Source organism: Hemitrygon akajei, chromosome 4 (assembly GCF_048418815.1).
Source record: "Hemitrygon akajei chromosome 4, sHemAka1.3, whole genome shotgun sequence".
Lineage (NCBI taxonomy): Eukaryota > Metazoa > Chordata > Chondrichthyes > Myliobatiformes > Dasyatidae > Hemitrygon > Hemitrygon akajei.
In genome coordinates, this window is record NC_133127.1 from 198,683,734 (window position 1) to 198,702,730 (window position 18,997).

At 60.5% G+C, this 18,997-nt stretch overlaps 1 protein-coding gene across 2 annotated transcripts in view; it reads left to right on the plus strand.

Moving 5' to 3' along the window:
* The window catches only part of LOC140727120 (uncharacterized), a 33,996-nt gene extending 17,254 nt beyond the window's left edge, over positions 1–16,742 (plus strand). For both annotated transcript variants that reach the window (XM_073044408.1, XM_073044409.1), the window contains exons 3-5: positions 5,746–5,975; positions 11,780–14,889; positions 15,850–16,742. In XM_073044408.1, the coding sequence (XP_072900509.1) occupies positions 5,746–5,975; positions 11,780–14,886 (3,337 nt within the window). In that variant the 3' untranslated portion in view covers positions 14,887–14,889; positions 15,850–16,742. The remainder of the gene's footprint in view (positions 1–5,745; positions 5,976–11,779; positions 14,890–15,849) is intronic.
* The last annotated feature ends 2,255 nt before the right edge of the window (positions 16,743–18,997 follow it).

The window sequence follows — 18,997 nt, forward strand, 5'->3', positions numbered from 1 at the left end:
CTCACGTCCAACTGTTCTGCAGGGAATACGCACGCGGCTTGACCAAGCAGTGGATGTCCAGGATCGATCGGCTCGAGAAGGAGCTGGTCGACCTGGACTCACGGCTGAGGCTGACCGATGGGGACCAGCCCCTCTGGGATGAGTACCAGCGGAGGAAGGAGGCACTGAGGCACCTGAAGCTCGAGAGGTCCCGAGGCGCTTACGTGAGGTCGCGGGTCCAGACGCTGCAGGATCTGGAGCACGCCTCGCCTTCCTATTCTCTCCAGAGGGGGAGGGGTGTCCTCATGCAGCTGGTGGAGTTGCTGGCAGAGGATGGCTCCTCCTTCATGGATCCGACGAGAAATGTTGCGGAAGTCCATTCCTTTTATGAGGCTCTAATCTCACCTGACCCGTGCAGTGAGGATGCACACAGGGCTCTGTGGGAGGACTTGCCGAGAGTCAGCACTGGGGGTGCTGATCGGCTCGACGCACTGCTAATCTTTGGTGGAGCTGACCAGTGCCCTCAACCAGCTGCAGAGAGGCAAGTTCCTGGGACTAGATGTGTTCATGGTGGAGTTTCTCCAGGCCTTCTGGGGCATCCTAGGGGCTGATTATGCAGGGGTATTGGGGGAGAGCATGCGACGGGTGAGAAGCCCCTTTGAGGGCACAAAGCAGTCGTGGCCCTGCTGCCAAAGAAGGGGGATCTCTGTATCCTGCGGAGTTGGCACCCAGTATCCCTCCTCAGCGCAGAGTACAAGGTCTTTGCCCGGGCGATGGCCAATGTCTGGGCTCAGTGCTGGTGGAAGTTGTCGACCCTGACCAGTCCTACACGGTCCTGGGGTGGTCAATCCAGGACAATATCCACCTTGTACAGGATCTACCAGATGAACTCAACTTTCTATGCCCACTTTGAAAAGAATAATATAACTACAGCTGTGAAGATCCCTGCTGCACCTGATGACCCTGTGATATCCGTCTCAGAGGCTGATGTTAGGCAGTCTTTAAAGAGAGTGAACCCTCGCAAGGCAGAAGGTCCCGATGGAGTACCTGGTAAGGCTCTGAAAACCTGTGCCAACCAACTGGCAGGAGTATTCAAGGACATTTTCAACCTTTCACTGCTACGGGTGGAGGTTCCCACTTGCTTCAGAAAGGCAACAATTATACCAGTGCCAAAGAAGAATAGTGAGCTGCCTTAAAGACTATCGCCCAGCAGCACTCATGTCAACAGTGATGAAATGCTTTGAGAGGTTGGTCATGACTAGACTGAACTCCTGCCTCAGCAAGGACCTGGACCCATTGCAATTTGCCTGTCCTCACAATAGGTCAACAGCAGACGCAATCTCAGTGGCTCTCCACACGGCTTTAGACCACTTGGACAACACAAACACCTACGTCAGGATGCTGTTCATCAACCATAGCTCAGCATTTAATACCAGCATTCCAACAATCCTGACTGAGAAGTTGCAGAACCTGGGTCTCTGTACTTCCCTCTGCAATTGGATCCTCAACTTCCTAACCTTAAGACCACAGTCTGTGCAGATTGGAGATAACATCTCCTCCTCACTGATTATCAACAATGGTGCACCTCAGGGGTGTGTACTTAGCCCACTGCTCTACTCTCTCTATATCCATGACTGTGTAGCTAGGTATCACTCAAGTACCATCTATAAATTTGCTGATGATACAACCATTGTTGGTAGAATCTCAGGTGGTGACAAGAGGGTGTACAGGAGTGAGATATGCCAACTAGTGGAGTGGTGTCGCAGCAACAACCTGGCACTCAACATCAGTAAGATGAAAGAGCTGATAGTGGACTTCAGGAAGGGTAAGACGAAGGAATACATTCCAATCCTCATAGAGGGATCAGGAGTGGAGAGAGTGAGCAGCTTCAAGTTCCTGGGTGTCAAGATCTCTGAGGATCTAACCTGGTCCCAACATATCAATGCAGTTATAAAAAAGGCAAGGACAGCGACTATACTAGACATGTCAACAAATACTCTCAAAAATTTCTATAGATGTACCATGGACAACTTCTACAGTTGTACTGTGGAGAGCATTCTGACAGACTACATCACTGTCTGGTATGGAGGGGCTACTGCACAGGACCGAAAGAAGCTGCGGAAGGTTATAAATCTAGTCAGCTCCATCTTGGGCACTAACCTACAAAGTACCCAGGACATCTTTAGGGAGCGGTGTCTGAGAAAGGCAGTGTCCATTATTAGGGCTAAGGACCTACAGCACCCAGGGCATGCCCTTTTCTCACTGTTACCATCAGGTAGGAGGTACAGAAGCCTGAAGGCACAGACTCAGTGATTCAGGAACAGCTTCTTCCCCTCTGCCAACCGATTCCAAAATGGACATTGAATCTTTGGGCACTACCTCACTTTTTTTTATATATTATTTCTGATTTTGCACTATTTTAATCTATTCAATATACGTATACTGTAACTGATTTACTTATTTTTTATAGGTTATGTATTGCATTGAACTGCTGTTGCTGAGTTAACAAATTTCACGACACAAGCTGGTGATGATAAACCTGATTCTGATCTGATTTACCTGTGCCGGGAGGCTGGTCTGTCAGACACTTTTCTCTCCCTCAACCTAGAGAAGGCACTTGACAGGGTGGACCACGAGTGCCTTTTTGTGTTCCAGCTCTGGCCTGCGTCCGACTGCTGTGGAGTGCCTTGTTAAGGTCAATGGGTCCTTGACCGCCCCCTTCTGCTTTGGGAGGGGGTGCGTCAGGGGCGCCCCATGTCGAAGCGGTTGTACTCAGTTTTCCATTCCTGTTCCTCCTCCGTACGTGGTTAATGGGCTCAGTTCTCCACGAACCGGACACGGAGGTTGTCCTGTTGGCTTGCGCTGATCATGCCTCCTGATTGTCACCGACTGTTTACTGGCAGAGGATGTGAGACAGCCAGTATGGTCTTCTCGGCCACGTCCTCTGCAAAGGTCAACTGGGAAAAGTGTGTGGGCCTCTTGGTGGGTCAGTGGCAGGTGGACACGCTTCCGCAGGGGTCGAGGGCATTTGCGTGGAGCACCACACCCCTCCTCTACTTGAGCTCGACTAGGAGGCCTGTCTGGTGAACTGGTGGGATTGGAGACAGAGATCTTTGCCTGGCTGATCAGCTGGTCACCTCCATGGTGTGGTACCGGCTGATTACTTTCGTCTCACCCCCTGCTTTTGTCTCCAGGAGCCACGAAAGGCAGGTGGACTTCTTCTGGGGCAATAGGAGGCATTGGAATTCTGCTGAGGTCCCGAGTCTTTCGATCGTGGAGGGCAGTCCGTCATCGGTGTGTGTGCACACCCAGCTGGCAGCTGCAGAGATACCTGTACTGTGACCACCCTCCCAGATGGCACGTGTTGGCGATGCACTTTCTCCACTGGGGGCACTACCTGCAGGAGGGCACGCGGATCCTGGCAGACAGTGTCAGCTGCACTGCACTGGGGGAACTGCCCCACATCTACTGGGAACTGGAGGGTACAGGGTCTGGCCTCATCCATACAGGGTGCTCCCGTGCCGGTGGGGCTCGGTACTCTAGCTGCGAGAGGGAACTGGAGGGTACGGGGTCTGGCCTCATCCATACAGGGTGCTCCCGTGCCGGTGGGGCTCGGTACTCTAGCTGCGAGAGGGAACTGGAGGGTACGGGGTCTGGCCTCATCCATACAGGGTGCTCCCGTGCCGGTGGGGCTCGGTACTCTAGCTGCGAGAGGGAACTGGAGGGTACGGGGTCTGGCCTCATCCATACAGGGTGCTCCCGTGCCGGTGGGGCTCGGTACTCTAGCTGCGAGAGGGAACTGGAGAGTACGGGGTCTGGCCTCATCCATACAGGGTGCTCCCGTGCCGGTGGGGCTCGGTACTCTAGCTGCGAGAGGGAACTGGAGAGTACGGGGTCTGGCCTCATCCATACAGGGTGCTCCCGTGCCGGTGGGGCTCGGTACTCTAGCTGCGAGAGGGAACTGGAGGGTACGGGGTCTGGCCTCATCCATACAGGGTGCTCCCGTGCCGGTGGGGCTCGGTACTCTAGCTGCGAGAGGGAACTGGAGGGTACGGGGTCTGGCCTCATCCATACAGGGTGCTCCCGTGCCGGTGGGGCTCGGTACTCTAGCTGCGAGAGGGAACTGGAGGGTACGGGGTCTGGCCTCATCCATACAGAGTGCTCCCGTGCCGGTGGGGCTCGGTACTCTAGCTGCGAGAGGGAACTGGAGGGTACGGGGTCTGGCCTCATCCATACAGGGTGCTGCACTGTTGGACGGTACTCTGGCTGCTGGATCCTGTGGGTGTCGGGGGAGAGGGGGCACGCAGGGAAGTGGAGGGGTTCCGGCTGCACCACCACCTGATGGGCTGGAAGTGCTTGTCGGACGCAGGCCTCGGGATACCACGTGGGAGAGGGTCCCACACAACGTGAGCCGTCTCACGGGGATGCCCACGATGTCGATCAGTGACGCTCCGAAGCGTCTCTTGTGCGGGCTGCTCCTGCTCACCTTTCACTTCCTCGCCTTCGTCTGCCGACCGGACTCGCCCTGGCGATCCACGTTACCGTCAGGCAGCGGAGGAGGTCCCCCGTCGAAATCTCTTTATGCAGGGGGTGCTTCCCCGTACACTGGGGACCTGGGGTGGAAGGTGTTGCATTGGGCAGTCCCGTACAACAGGTTCACTGACACCCCGTCCATCTGTCCGTTCTGTGGCCGGGAGGTGTCAGTGTACCACGCGTACACGGAATGCGAGAGGTTTCAGCCCCTGTCTGAGTTTTTCAGGGTGCTGCTGCCGAAGTTCTGGCTGCACTTTCGTCCCGTGCTCCTCATATACCTGCACCTGGTACAGAAGGGTCAGGTCGTGGGGAGAATCTCCCGGTGGGCTTGCTCCTGGGCCTGGCCAAGATGACCATTGACGGGTCTGGGTGGTGGAAAGTGGAGGCTCTGCCCAGGCCGACTGCCTGCTCCTTTTCCGAGGGTACGTTCGTGCCCGGCTGCCCTTGGGGAGGGAGCACGTGGTCGCAATGGGCACATGGGGGGGACTTCTGGCCCCCTACCTCCGGGATATTAACTGTTTTATAATCGGTAGTAACCATATTTTAATCTGAGTGTACTTACTGTCTTGTAAATAATGAAGGTCTGTAGCTTGTGTGATTGTTAAGTAAATACACTTATAGTTAAAAGAGACAGTATCCCATTTCCTCCCGTCTTGTTTACCCCACCCTCCCACTCCACTTGTAACTCCCCCACCCTGTCCCCTCCCTCCAACCCGTCCTCTACCCTACTCCCGCCTCCACCCCACTCCTCCTTCCATCCTGCCCCCTCGCTCCACCTCGTTCCCTCCTTCCGCTTTGCCCCCTCCCTGCACCCCAGGCTGGATGCCAGGTACTGACTGTTTGCACTCTGGGGGGGTTTTATGTTACTTTTGAGTTTGAGATCCCGCGTGGAACAGGCCCTTTAGCCCATCAAGCACCGATCTACCAGCGAGTTCAATGATGGGAAACAGCTTGTTCTCCACACCGCACTCTGCCAGAGGCAACTGTGACCCAACCACTCTGACCAATGGAGGGCCTCAAATAGCAGGAGAGTTTACAATGACCAGCGTGTTTGGAGTGTGGGAGGAGACCACGTCGTCACGGAGAGCGTGTACACACTCCTTACAGACAGTGAGGGATTTGAAACTGCTGCCCTGAGCCGTGGCTGGGTGGTGTCATGTGCTACTCTGTCGTGCCACCCGATAGGTGAGGCTGCCCGCCGCTTGGCACTGACTGCCTGTCCTGCCATTACAGGGCTGTTCTCCTGCCGCTGTTGGACCTGGAGCCACCGAGCCAGGGTCTGCTGTTGCTGGTGGACTCCATCGACGAGGGCGAGACTGGCCGTGAGGGTGAGTGGAAAGCGTGTGAGCACAGCTGCAGCATCGGTGACCTCCTGTCCCAACACCGGCAGCTCCTCCCCACCTGGTTACTGCTGGTCTGCACCGCCCGCAGGCTCGGCCCCACCGCCAGCCACCACTTCCCAGGTCAGTGCAAGGGCAACGGGGCTGGAGGAGGGTTATATCGGTGTGGGGCAACGGGGCTGGAGGAGGGTTATATCGGTGCGAGGCAACGGGGCTGGAGGAGGGTTATATCGGTGCGAGGCAACGGGGCTGGAGGTTATATCAGGGTGTGGGTCAACGGGGCTGGAGGAGGGTTATATCAGGGTGTGAGGCAGTGGGGTTAGAGGAGGGTTATATCGGTGTGAGGCAACGGGGCTGGAGGAGGGTTATATCAGGGTGTGAGGCAACAGGGCTGGAGGTTATATCAGGGTGTGGGGCAACGGGGCTGGAGGAGGGTTATATCAGGGTGTGAGGCAGTGGGGTTAGAGGAGGGTTATATCGGTGTGAGGCAACGGGGATGGAGGAGGGTTATATCAGGGTGTGAGGCAACAGGGCTGGAGGTTATATCGGTGTGGGGCAACAGGGCTGGAGGAGGGTTATATCGGTGCGAGGCAACGGGGCTGGAGGTTATATCAGGGTGTGAGGCAACAGGGCTGGAGGTTATATCAGTGTGAGGCAACAGGGCTGGAGGTTATATCGGTGTGAGGCAACGGGGCTGGAGGAGGGTTATATCAGGGTGTGAGGCAACGGGGCTGGAGGAGGGTTATATCAGGGTGTGAGGCAACGGGGCTGGAGGTTATATCGGTGTGAGGCAACGGGGCTGGAGGAGGGTTATATCAGGGTGTGAGGCAACGGGGCTGGAGGAGGGTTATATCAGGGTGTGAGGCAACGGGGCTGGAGGAGGGTTATATCAGGGTGTGAGGCAACGGGGCTGGAGGAGGGTTATATCGGTGTGAGGCAACGGGGCTGGAGGAGGGTTATATCAGGGTGTGAGGCAACAGGGCTGGAGGTTATATCAGGGTGTGAGGCAACAGGGCTGGAGGTTATATCGGTGTGAGGCAACGGGGCTGGAGGAGGGTTATATGGGTGTGAGGCAACGGGGCTGGAGGTTATATCAGGGTGTGAGGCAACGGGGCTGGAGGAGGGTTATATCGGTGTGAGGCAACGGGGCTGGAGGAGGGTTATATGGGTGTGAGGCAACGGGGCTGGAGGAGGGTTATATCAGGGTGTGAGGCAACGGGGCTGGAGGAGGGTTATATCAGGGTGTGAGGCAACGGGGCTGGAGGAGGGTTATATCAGGGTGTGAGGCAACGGGGCTGGAGGAGGGTTATATCAGGGTGTGAGGCAACAGGGCTGGAGGTTATATCGGTGTGAGGCAACGGGGCTGGAGGAGGGTTATATCAGGGTGTGAGGCAACGGGGCTGGAGGTTATATCAGGGTGTGAGGCAACGGGGCTGGAGGAGGGTTATATCGGTGTGAGGCAACGGGGCTGGAGGAGGGTTATATCAGGGTGTGAGGCAACAGGGCTGGAGGTTATATCAGGGTGTGAGGCAACAGGGCTGGAGGTTATATCGGTGTGAGGCAACGGGGCTGGAGGAGGGTTATATGGGTGTGAGGCAACGGGGCTGGAGGAGGGTTATATCAGGGTGTGAGGCAACGGGGCTGGAGGAGGGTTATATCAGGGTGTGAGGCAACGGGGCTGGAGGAGGGTTATATCAGGGTGTGAGGCAACGGGGCTGGAGGAGGGTTATATCAGGGTGTGAGGCAACAGGGCTGGAGGTTATATCGGTGTGAGGCAACGGGGCTGGAGGAGGGTTATATCAGGGTGTGAGGCAACGGGGCTGGAGGTTATATCAGGGTGTGAGGCAACAGGGCTGGAGGTTATATCGGTGTGAGGCAACAGGGCTGGAGGTTATATCGGTGTGAGGCAACGGGGCTGGAGGAGGGTTATATCAGGGTGTGAGGCAACGGGGCTGGAGGAGGGTTATATCAGGGTGTGAGGCAACGGGGCTGGAGGAGGGTTATATCGGTGTGAGGCAACAGGGCTGGAGGAGGGTTATATCAGGGTGTGAGGCAACGGGGCTGGAGGAGGGTTATATCGGTGTGAGGCAACGGGGCTGGAGGAGGGTTATATCAGGGTGTGAGGCAACGGGGCTGGAGGAGGGTTATATCGGTGTGAGGCAACGGGGCTGGAGGATGGTTATATCAGGGTGTGAGGCAACAGGGCTGGAGGAGGGTTATATCGGTGTGAGGCAATGGGGCTGGAGGAGGGTTATATCAGGGTGTGAGGCAACAGGGCTGGAGGAGGGTTATATCAGGATGTGAGGCAACAGGGCTGGAGGAGGGTTATATCGGTGTGAGGCAACGGGGCTGGAGGAGGGTTATATCAGGGTGTGAGGCAACAGGGCTGGAGGAGGGTTATATCAGGGTGTGGGGCAACGGGGCTGGAGGTTATATCAGGGTGTGGGGCAACGGGGCTGGAGGAGGGTTATATCAGGGTGTGAGGCAACGGGGCTGGAGGAGGGTTATATCAGGGTGTGAGGCAATGGGGCTGGAGGTTATATCGGTGTGAGGCAACGGGGCTGGAGGAGGGTTATATCGGTGTGAGGCAACGGGGCTGGAGGAGGGTTATATCAGGGTGTGAGGCAACGGGGCTGGAGGAGGGTTATATCAGGGTGTGAGGCAACGGGGCTGGAGGAGGGTTATATCAGGGTGTGAGGCAACAGGGCTGGAGGTTATATCGGTGTGAGGCAACGGGGCTGGAGGAGGGTTATATCGGTGTGAGGCAACGAGGCTGGAGGTGGGTTATATCGGTGTGAGGCAACGGGGCTGGAGGTTATATCAGGGTGTGAGGCAACAGGGCTGGAGGTTATATCGGTGTGAGGCAACGGGGCTGGAGGAGGGTTATATGGGTGTGAGGCAACGGGGCTGGAGGAGGGTTATATCAGGGTGTGAGGCAACGGGGCTGGAGGAGGGTTATATCAGGGTGTGAGGCAACGGGGCTGGAGGAGGGTTATATCGGTGTGAGGCAACGGGGCTGGAGGAGGGTTATATCAGGGTGTGAGGCAACGGGGCTGGAGGAGGGTTATATCAGGGTGTGAGGCAACGGGGCTGGAGGAGGGTTATATCGGTGTGAGGCAACGGGGCTGGAGGAGGGTTATATCAGGGTGTGAGGCAACGGGGCTGGAGGAGGGTTATATCAGGGTGTGAGGCAACGGGGCTGGAGGAGGGTTATATCGGTGTGAGGCAACGGGGCTGGAGGAGGGTTATATCAGGGTGTGAGGCAACGGGGCTGGAGGAGGGTTATATCAGGGTGTGAGGCAGTGGGGTTAGAGGAGGGTTATATTGGAGTGTGGGGCAACGGGGCTGGAGGAGGGTTATGTTGGGGCATGGGGCAGTGGGGCTGGAGGAGGGTTATATCAGTGTGAGGCAACGGGGCTAGAGGAGGGTTATGTTGGGGCATGGGGCAGTGGGGCTGGAGGAGGGTTATATCAGTGTGAGGCAACGGGGCTAGAGGAGGGTTATGTTGGGGCATGTGGCAGTGGGGTTGGAGGGTTATATTGGGCTGTGGAGCAATGTTGGCAGAGATGGGCGGGTGAATGGGATTTGTGAGGTATATTGGTGTTCAGGGAGAGATGGGTGGGTAATTGGGGTTAGAGGGTATATCAGAGTGAGTGGGAGAAGGGTAGGTGATTGAGGTTCAAGGGGGAGATGGGTAGGTGACTGGGGTTCAGGGGAGACAGGTGGGTGATTGGGGTTCAGGGGGAGATGGGTGGTTGATTGGTGTTCAGGGAGAGATGGGTGGGTAATTGGGGTTAGAGGGTATATCAGAGTGAGTGGGAGAAGGGTAGGTGATTGAGGTTCAAGGGGGAGATGGGTAGGTGACTGGGGTTCAGGGGAGACAGGTGGGTGATTGGGGTTCAGGGGGAGATGGGTGGGTAATTGCGGTTTGAGGAGGCAGGTGGGTGATTGGGGTTCAGGGGGAGATGGGTGGGTAATTGCGGTTTGAGGAGGCAGGTGGGTGATTGGGGTTCAGGGGGAGATGGGTGGGTAATTGGGGTTTGGGGAGGCAGGTGGGTGATTGGGGTTCAGGCAGAGATGGGTGGGTGATTGGGGTTCAGGGGAGACGGGTGGGTGATTGGTGTTCAGGGGCAGATGGGTGGGTGATTGGGGTTCAGGCGGAGATGGGTGGGTGATTGGGGTTCAGGGGAGACGGGTGGGTGATTGGTGTTCAGGGGCAGATAGATGGGTGTTTGGTGTTCAGGGGCAGATGGGTGGGTGATTGGGGTTCAGGCGGAGATGGGTGGGTGATTGGGGTTCAGGGGAGACGGGTGGGTGATTGGTGTTCAGGGGCAGATGGGTGGGTGATTGGGGAGGGGGATATCTAGGTGTGTGACTAGTGGTCATGGAGAGTGTTGGAGAAATGGAGTGAGAGAAATCTGTGAGAGGCTACTGGTGGGTGAGCGGGCAGCAACTAGGAAGGGGGCTGGAGGGAGAAGGTTAGGGATTGGAGTGTGGAGGGGTGTGAGTTGCTGTTGGGGAGGGGAGGCTGTAATGCTGGGGGAAAGGGTGGCATTTTTCTGGGGAAAGGATGTGGCAGATCCTGGTTGAGGTTGCAGAGGTGGCGGAGGGTGTGATGGGGTGCAATGGAGGGGAGACAGGTGCAGGAATGAGGGGACGGGTCAGATTGTCGTCAGTGGTGTGGGGTGAGTGTGGGCTGCAGTGGAGAAATGATGCAAATTGCGACTGAGTGAGGTTGAGGGGCCGTAGGTCCGGGGGCGAGGGTGGGAATGGCCCTGAGTGGGTGCTGTGGCAGCGTGGAGGAGATGGCAGGGCATTGCTTAGCTCAATGGGTAGAGAGGGAGGGGCTCAGATCAGGAGTGGAGGAGTTTGTGGTTTAGATGGAGGTGTGAAGCCATTGGGGCACCAGGTTAATGATGTGGAGAGGAGGTGGCAGAAAGAATGGATGGGCCCAGGGTGAGGCCAGAGAGAGAGATGGGGGGTGTGGAGTGAAGGTCGGGCCCAGTAGGACGCAGGAGGGGCTTAGTGGACAGAGAAAGGACTAAAATATAAAAACAAAGATGTAAAGCTGTGACTTTATAAGGCATTGTGAGCAGTTTGGAGCCTGTTATATTAGGAAAAATGTACTCACATTAGTGACGGTTGAGAGGAGGTTCATGAGGATGATTTTGGGAAAGAAAAGGGTTAATGTACGAGGAGTGTTTGATGGCTGTTGTACCAGAGGGGCTAACTTCACCCACTGTATAGTGAGACTGGCAAGGACAGGGCTCTGGGACTGTACCTGTTAGTGTTTAGAAGAATGAGGGGGGATCTCATTGAAACCTGTCGAATATGGAAAAGTCTGGATAGAGTGGACGTGGAGAGGATGTTTCCTATAGTCAGTGTCTGAGTCTGTGGTGGAGGCAGATACACGAGTGAAATTTAGGAGACTACTAAACAGGTATATGGAGGAATTTAAGGTGAGGGTTATATGGGAGGCTGGGTTTCAGGGTCAGCACAGCATTGTGGGCCGAAGGGTCTGTGCTGTGTTGTTCTATGTTCTATAGTGGGGGTGTCTAGCAACAGAGAGCACGGCCTCAGAATAGAGGGACGCTCAGTTAGAACAGAGATGGGGGAAGAATTTCTTTAGCCAGAGGCTGATGAATCTGTGGAAATTATTGCCCCAGACAGCTGTGGAAGCCAGGCACTGAGTATATTTAAAGCGGAGGTTGAAAGATTCTTGATTACTAGGGGGTTGAGAGGGTTAATATATCAGCCATGTGAGGCAACTCGATGGGCTAACGGCCTAATTCTGCTCTGCTGTCTTGTGGTCTTGCGATTGAAGAGCTGGGTGTGGGTGGCACCGGTCCCGGGGGGGAAGTGGGGTGGGATGCAGGACTCCATCACCACCTCCCACTGACCCTCTGCCTCCGCCCACTCACCCACAGGCTTTCGCAAGTTGTGCCTGGACGACCTGCGGCGGTCACATGTGGTGCGAGACGTGCAGCAGTACATCCTGAGCCGGCTGGACCGCGAGGAGACCCTGCGCCGCCACCTCAGCCGCGACACGGCCGAGATGCTGAACCAGCTGCACATCAAGAGCACCGGCTGCTTCCTGTACCTGGAGCGGGTGCTGAACGGCGTCCTGGACGGCTTCATCGCCCTGCGGGAGATCCGCCACATCCCCGGCACCCTGTACGGCCTGTACCTCTGGCTCTGTCAGCGCCTCTTCACCCGCAAGCTCTTCGCCCGCGTCCAGCCGATCCTCAACGTGCTGCTGGCTGCCCGCCGGCCGCTCACTCCGCGCCAGCTCTTCGAGGCGGTGTGGAGCCACTGTGTCGGCCTGACGGCGGCGGAGTTCGATCAGCGGCTGGAGGCCGTGGCGCGGCTGCTGCGGGCCGGGCCGAACGATACCCGCCTTCTCTTCCACCACAGCTTCGCCGAGTGGCTCCTGGACGTGAAGCACTGCACGCAGCGGTTCCTGTGCGACGCGGCGCAGGGTCACGCTATGCTGGCCATGGGCCTGAGCCTGCAGGCCCGAGGCCTCGGCCCGGCCGAGGTGCTGGAACTGGCTCTCCACCTGGTGCGCTCGAGGCTGCAGGCCGAGCCCTGGGGCCTGGCCCTGTGGATGGTGTGGTGCGGGGTGCCGGTGGGCCGGGAAGCGCTGGCTTGCGGCCCACCCGTCGAGCAGGAGGTGATCCAGTTGCTGTTGAAGGCTGGTGTGTACGGGGGCGAGCCCGAGCCGGGGCCAGCGCTCCTGCACCGAGCGCTGGAGCGGGAGGACTCGCTGCGGGCGCTGTTGGAGAGCGGGGCCAGCGTGCACCGTCGGGACACTGGCGGCCGCACACTGCTGGCCAGCGCCGCGCACACCGGTAACCTGGAAGTCGTTCAGCTCCTGCTGGCGCGCCAGGCCGAGCTGGAGACACAGGACGACCGCGGCCGGACGCCCCTCATCACCGCTGCCCGCATGGGCCACGCCCGGGTGCTGCACTGCCTGATGGCGCACGGCGCCGACGTTAACCACGCCGACCGAGAGGGCTGGACGGCGTTGCGGGCCGCCGCCTGGGGCGGGCACGCGGAGGCGGTGAGCGTGCTCCTGGAGGCGAGCGGCGCACAGGTGGACAGCGCGGACGCTGAGGGCCGGACCGCGCTCCGGGCCGCCGCCTGGGGTGGCCACGAAGACATCGCACTGGCGTTGCTGCAGCACGGAGCCGACGTGAACCGCGCCGACCGCGAGGGCCGCACGCCGCTCATCGCCGCTGCCTACATGGGCCACCGGCAGATGGCGGAGATCTTACTGCAGCACGGCGCCCGCATCAACCACTGCGACTGTGACGGGCGCTCGGCCCTCTCGGTGGCCGCCCTCTGCGTGCCCGCCTCCCGCGGCTACGCCGGCGTGGTGGGCCTGCTGCTGGACTGGGGCGCTGAGGTGGGGCAGCGTGACCGCGACGGGCTCAGCCCGCTGCTGCTGGCCGCACTCGAGGGCCACGCCGACGTGGTGGAGCTGCTGCTGGAGGCCGGCGCCGACGTGGAGGACGCAGACAGCGCCGGGCGCTCGCCGCTGCTGGCCGCGGCCTCTGCGGGCCACGTCGCCGCGGTCAGCGCGCTGCTGCTATGGGGCGCAGAGGTGGACGCGGTGGACGGGGAGGGCCGGACGGCGCTGGGCGTGGCGGCCTCCCAGGGCAGCGCCCGGGTGGTGCGGGCGCTGCTGGACCGGGGCCTGGACGAGAACCACCGGGACCACCTGGGCTGGACCCCCCTGCACTCGGCTTGCTTCGAGGGCCACCACGCTGCCTGCCGGGCGCTGCTGGAGCAGGGCGCCCGCGTGTCCGAGCTGGACAGCGAAGGGAGGGTGCCGGCCATCCTGGCCGCCCAGGAGGGCCACGGGGATTGCCTGCGGCTGCTGCTGGAGTACGGGTCGCCGTTGGAGGCGCGGGGTTACGACGGCCGCAACACCCTGTGGGCGGCGGCGCTGGCTGGGCACGGCGACCTGGTCCGGCTGCTGCTGGCCAAGGGGGGGAGCGCGGGGGGGAGCGACGCGGACGGACGGCCGCTGCTCTACCTGCTGGCGCTCGACGACCGGCTGGAGATGGTGCGGCTGCTTCTGGAAGCGGCACAGCCCGAGTTGGAGGCGCGGGACGCGGAGGGACGCACGGTGCTGCACGTGGCCTGCTGGCAGGGGCAGCTGGAGCAGGTGCGGCTGCTCCTGGGCGCCGGCGCGCAGGTGGACGCGCTGGACAAGGAAAGGCGCTCGGCGCTGCACTCGGCCGCCTGGCGGGGCCATGCCGGTGTAGCCGAGCTGCTACTGGAAAACGGAGCGGCGGTCGATCACGCCTGCAACCAGGGCGCCACTGGCCTCTGCATCGCGGCGCAGGAGGGCCACGCGGGCGTGGTGCGGCTCCTGCTGGATAAGGGTGCCCACCCCAACCACGCCGACTGCTACGGCCGCACTCCCATGCGGGTGGCCGCGCGGCGCGGGCACGCAGACATTATGCGGCTGCTCGAGAGCTACGGCGCGCCGGCCTTCAATGGGTACCCGGAGCCGGGGCCCGGGCCCGGGGTTCCCAGCTCCCACAGCTCGCCCTCCGGCTCACCCAGCTCCACAGCGGGGCCCCGCCACTCGCCGGCCTCCAGCAGCTCCCAGGCCTCGTCCACCGGCCACTCGCTCGCTACTGCCCAGACCGTCCCAATCGACAGGCTCAGCTTCACCCAGCAGATCCAGCAGCACTCGCTCCCGCGGAGCCGGGGCCGACGCCCGTCTCTCACTTCGCCCGACTCCACCCTCCCCGGCTACGGACCTACGACACTGTCCCCACAGCCAGCGGTAACACCGTCCCCCGGCACAGCGCCGGTGTCGGAGGAGAAGTGCAACGGGACGCCTGGCAGCAGCCCGGTCTACTCCCCACGGAAAGGGGGACTGATGACCCGGGTCCGGCCAGAGCCACTAATCGATATCACCACACTGGACCCCGAGCTGAACCTGAAGCAGGCTGTCAAACTGCGCTTCGAGGGCCCGAGCAGCGGACTCATCTGCAAAAAGGAGACCCCGTTGTGATGGGTGAGTCCCGCAGGGGGGTGGGGTCGTGGAGGTGGGGCAGGTAAGGGATGGAGAGGAGTGGGGATGAGTTGAGTGGAGGGAGGAGGGTGAGGTGACAGTTTGGCGAGGAACTGGCAGGAATGGGATAGATGCAGCTGGGTTGGAGTCCAAGGAGGGGTGATCCTGAATCCCCCTCTTCCCAGTTCCTTCCACTCACGTTAAATGTGCCTGTTCGTTTAGGACCCCCACCCCCCACTGTCTCAGTCATAACATGAACAGCACAGAAAGAGGCCCTTTGGCCCGAGTGGTTGCTGCTGGCCAAGTTACCTACCTGAGCTGGTTCCATTTGTACATCAGACAGTACTGGCCTAATGTTGTACCGACCCTTTAACTGGCTCCAAGGTCAGCCTAACCTTCACTCCATTTTTCTGTCATCCTTGTGCCCGTCTAAAGAACCTCTGAAATGTTTCCGATGTTTCTGCCTCTGCCACCATCCTGGCAGTGCATTCCACTAACCCACCCCTCTCTGTGTTTAGAGAACTACCTGTGACATCCCCCCGATTTCCTCCAGTCCCCTCGTGTTAGGCATTTCTGCCTCTGACTGTCCACTCGATTGACATTTTATTTAATTATTTATTTACAGAAAAGGCCCTTCGTCATAACGAGCCGTACTGCCCAGCAACTCACCCACTGTATTTAACGCCAGCCTAATCAGGGGACAATTTAACCCAGTAATCGTCCGTCTTTGGGCTGAGGGGGGAAACCGGAGCACCCGGTCATGGGGAGAGTGTACAGACTCCTCACAGCGGTGGAGCTGAACTGCGAACTCCAGAATTCCGAAGCGTAATAGCTTTGCGCTCACCGCTACACTAGCGTGGCGCCCTGTTCGGACACGGGAGTGGGGGTTGAGTGCTCGGCTGTCGGGCGGTGATGCAGGAATGGCAGCAGACTCTGAGCCGTGTCCGTGCTTCTTTCTGACAGGCTGCAAGTCGGTGGGCTCCGGCCGGACGAGGGCCGTTTTCTCCTGCCTCTGGCTGCTGCTGCTCGTGTCCTGCGTGGGACAGTCGCTTCCTGCACTGTATCACGGACAGTCCTCTGAGGAAAAACACTACGTAATTCAGGAGCATAAGGAACTCACTCAGTAATCTATCTGCTTTTGAGATGTATAGTGTAATATATATGGCAACCTGTGGTTTGTTTAACACTGGTGTGTGGTGTTAAACGGTCCGTAAAAGTATTCAGGGCTTCTCCTGATATAATCAGGATGCAATTTTTAACTTTATTTCTTTCGAAACACTCCCAAGAAGTGAATATAAAGTATTGAGCTGGGGTCACGCCCCTGGTAACGGTCAGCCTCGCAGGACATGGGGGGCCGGTGCAGTGTGGTATCGAAGGCCCTTTCCCGTGGCCATCGATCAGTGACGGTTCACCTGCAGAGCCACGTATGGTCCAGTACGACAGGCCAGTGTCCAGGTCAATGAGATCAGTTGTTCGGTTCAGGAGGATGTTATATCTTCAAGGGGAAGATTTGCAGGGATGGACTGTGGTAAAGAGATGTTTGGTGAAGGGTATGTGTGAAGACAGCACTTGTTTGGGTTACGTCTGTGGGAACAGTCTGTATTTAGAAGGCTGGCTGTGTATGTACAGGGGCTTCCCCACTGGGTTTGGGCAATCGTAGTACGTTATAACCAAGTCTTCCAGTACCACTTTCCCCCAGACCCTTCGGCAATTACCCCTCTCACTCACATTACGAGGTGGGTGGGCAATAAACTGCAGTGGGAAAAGGACTGCTATGGCCAGAGTCCACACAGGACAGCTGTGATCCCTGCCCACCACCCCTCACCCTGCCCAGCACCCCTCACCCTGCACACCACCCCCACCCTGCCCAGCACCCCCACCCTGCCCAGCACCCCTCACCCTGCCCAGCACCCCTCACCCTGCCCACCACCCCCCACCCTGCCCAGCATCCCTCACCCTGCCCACCACCCCTCACCCTGCCCACCACCCCTCACCCTGCCCAGCACCCCTCACCCTGCACACCACCCCCCACCCTGCCCACCACCCCTCACCCTGCCCAGCACCCCTCACCCTGCCCACCACCCCTCACCCTGCCCACCACCCCTCACCCTGCCCAGCACCCCTCACCCTGCCCACCACCCCTCACCCTGCACACCACCCCTCACCCTGCCCACCACCCGTCACCCTGCCCAGCACCCGTCACCCTGCCCACCACCTCTCACCCTGCCCACCACCTCTCACCCTGCCCACCACCCCTCACCCTGCCCACCACCCGTCACCCTGCCCACCACCCCTCACCCTGCCCACCACCCCTCACCCTGCCCAGCACCCCTCACCCTGCCCAGCACCCCTCACCCTGCCCACCACCCCTCACCCTGCCCACCACCCGTCACCCTGCCCACCACCTCTCACCCTGCCCAGCACCCGTCACCCTGCCCAGCACCCCTCACCCTGCACACCACCCCTCACCCTGCCCAGCACCCCTCACCCTGCCCACCACCCCTCACCCTGCCCACCACCCCTCACCCTGCACACCACCCCTCACCCTGCCCACCACCCCTCACCCTGCCCACCACCCCTCACCCTGCACACCACCCGTCACCCTGCCCACCACCCCTCACCCTGCCCAGCACCCGTCACCCTGCCCACCACCCCTCACCCTGCCCAGCACCCGTCACCCTGCCCACCACCCCTCACCCTGCCCAGCACCCCTCACCCTGCCCAGCACCCCTCACCCTGCCCACCACCCCTCACCCTGCCCACCACCCGTCACCCTGCCCACCACCCCTCACCCTGCCCAGCACCCCTCACCCTGCCCAGCACCCCTCACCCTGCACACCACCCCTCACCCTGCACACCACCCCCACCCTGCCCAGCACCCCCACCCTGCCCAGCACCCCTCACCCTGCCCAGCACCCCTCACCCTGCCCACCACCCCTCACCCTGCCCAGCATCCCTCACCCTGCCCACCACCCCTCACCCTGCACACCACCCCTCACCCTGCCCAGCACCCCTCACCCTGCCCACCACCCCTCACCCTGCCCACCACCCCTCACCCTGCCCAGCACCCCTCACCCTGCCCAGCACCCGTCACCCTGCCCACCACCTCTCACCCTGCCCACCACCCCTCACCCTGCCCACCACCCGTCACCCTGCCCACCACCTCTCACCCTGCCCAGCACCCCTCACCCTGCCCACCACCCCTCACCCTGCCCAGCACCCCTCACCCTGCCCACCACCCCTCACCCTGCCCACCACCCGTCACCCTGCCCACCACCCCTCACCCTGCCCACCACCCGTCACCCTGCCCACCACCCCTCACCCTGCCCACCACCCGTCACCCTGCCCAGCACCCCTCACCCTGCCCACCACCCGTCACCCTGCCCACCACCCGTCACCCTGCCCACCACCCCTCACCCTGCCCACCACCCGTCACCCTGCCCACCACCCCTCACCCTGCCCACCACCCCTCACCCTGCCCACCACCCCTCACCCTGCCCAGCACCCCTCACCCTGCACACCACCCGTCACCCTGCCCAGCACCCCTCACCCTGCCCACCACCCCTCACCCTGCCCACCACCCCTCACCCTGCCCAGCACCTCTCACCCTGCCCAGCACCCGTCACCCTGCACACCACCCCTCACCCTGCCCACCACCCCTCACCCTGCCCACCACCCCTCACCCTGCCCAGCACCCCCACCCTGCACACCACCCCTCACCCTGCCCACCACCCCCACCCTGCCCACCACCCCTCACCCTGCCCAGCACCCCTCACCCTGCCCACCACCCCTCACCCTGCCCAGCACCTCTCACCCTGCCCAGCACCCGTCACCCTGCACACCACCCCTCACCCTGCCCACCACCCCTCACCCTGCCCAGCACCCCTCACCCTGCCCACCACCCCTCACCCTGCACACCACCCCTCACCCTGCCCACCACCCCTCACCCTGCCCAGCACCCCTCACCCTGCACACCACCCCTCACCCTGCCCAGCACCCCTCACCCTGCCCACCACCTCTCACCCTGCACACCACCCCTCACCCTGCCCAGCACCCCTCACCCTGCCCACCACCTCTCACCCTGCCCACCACCCCTCACCCTGCCCACCAC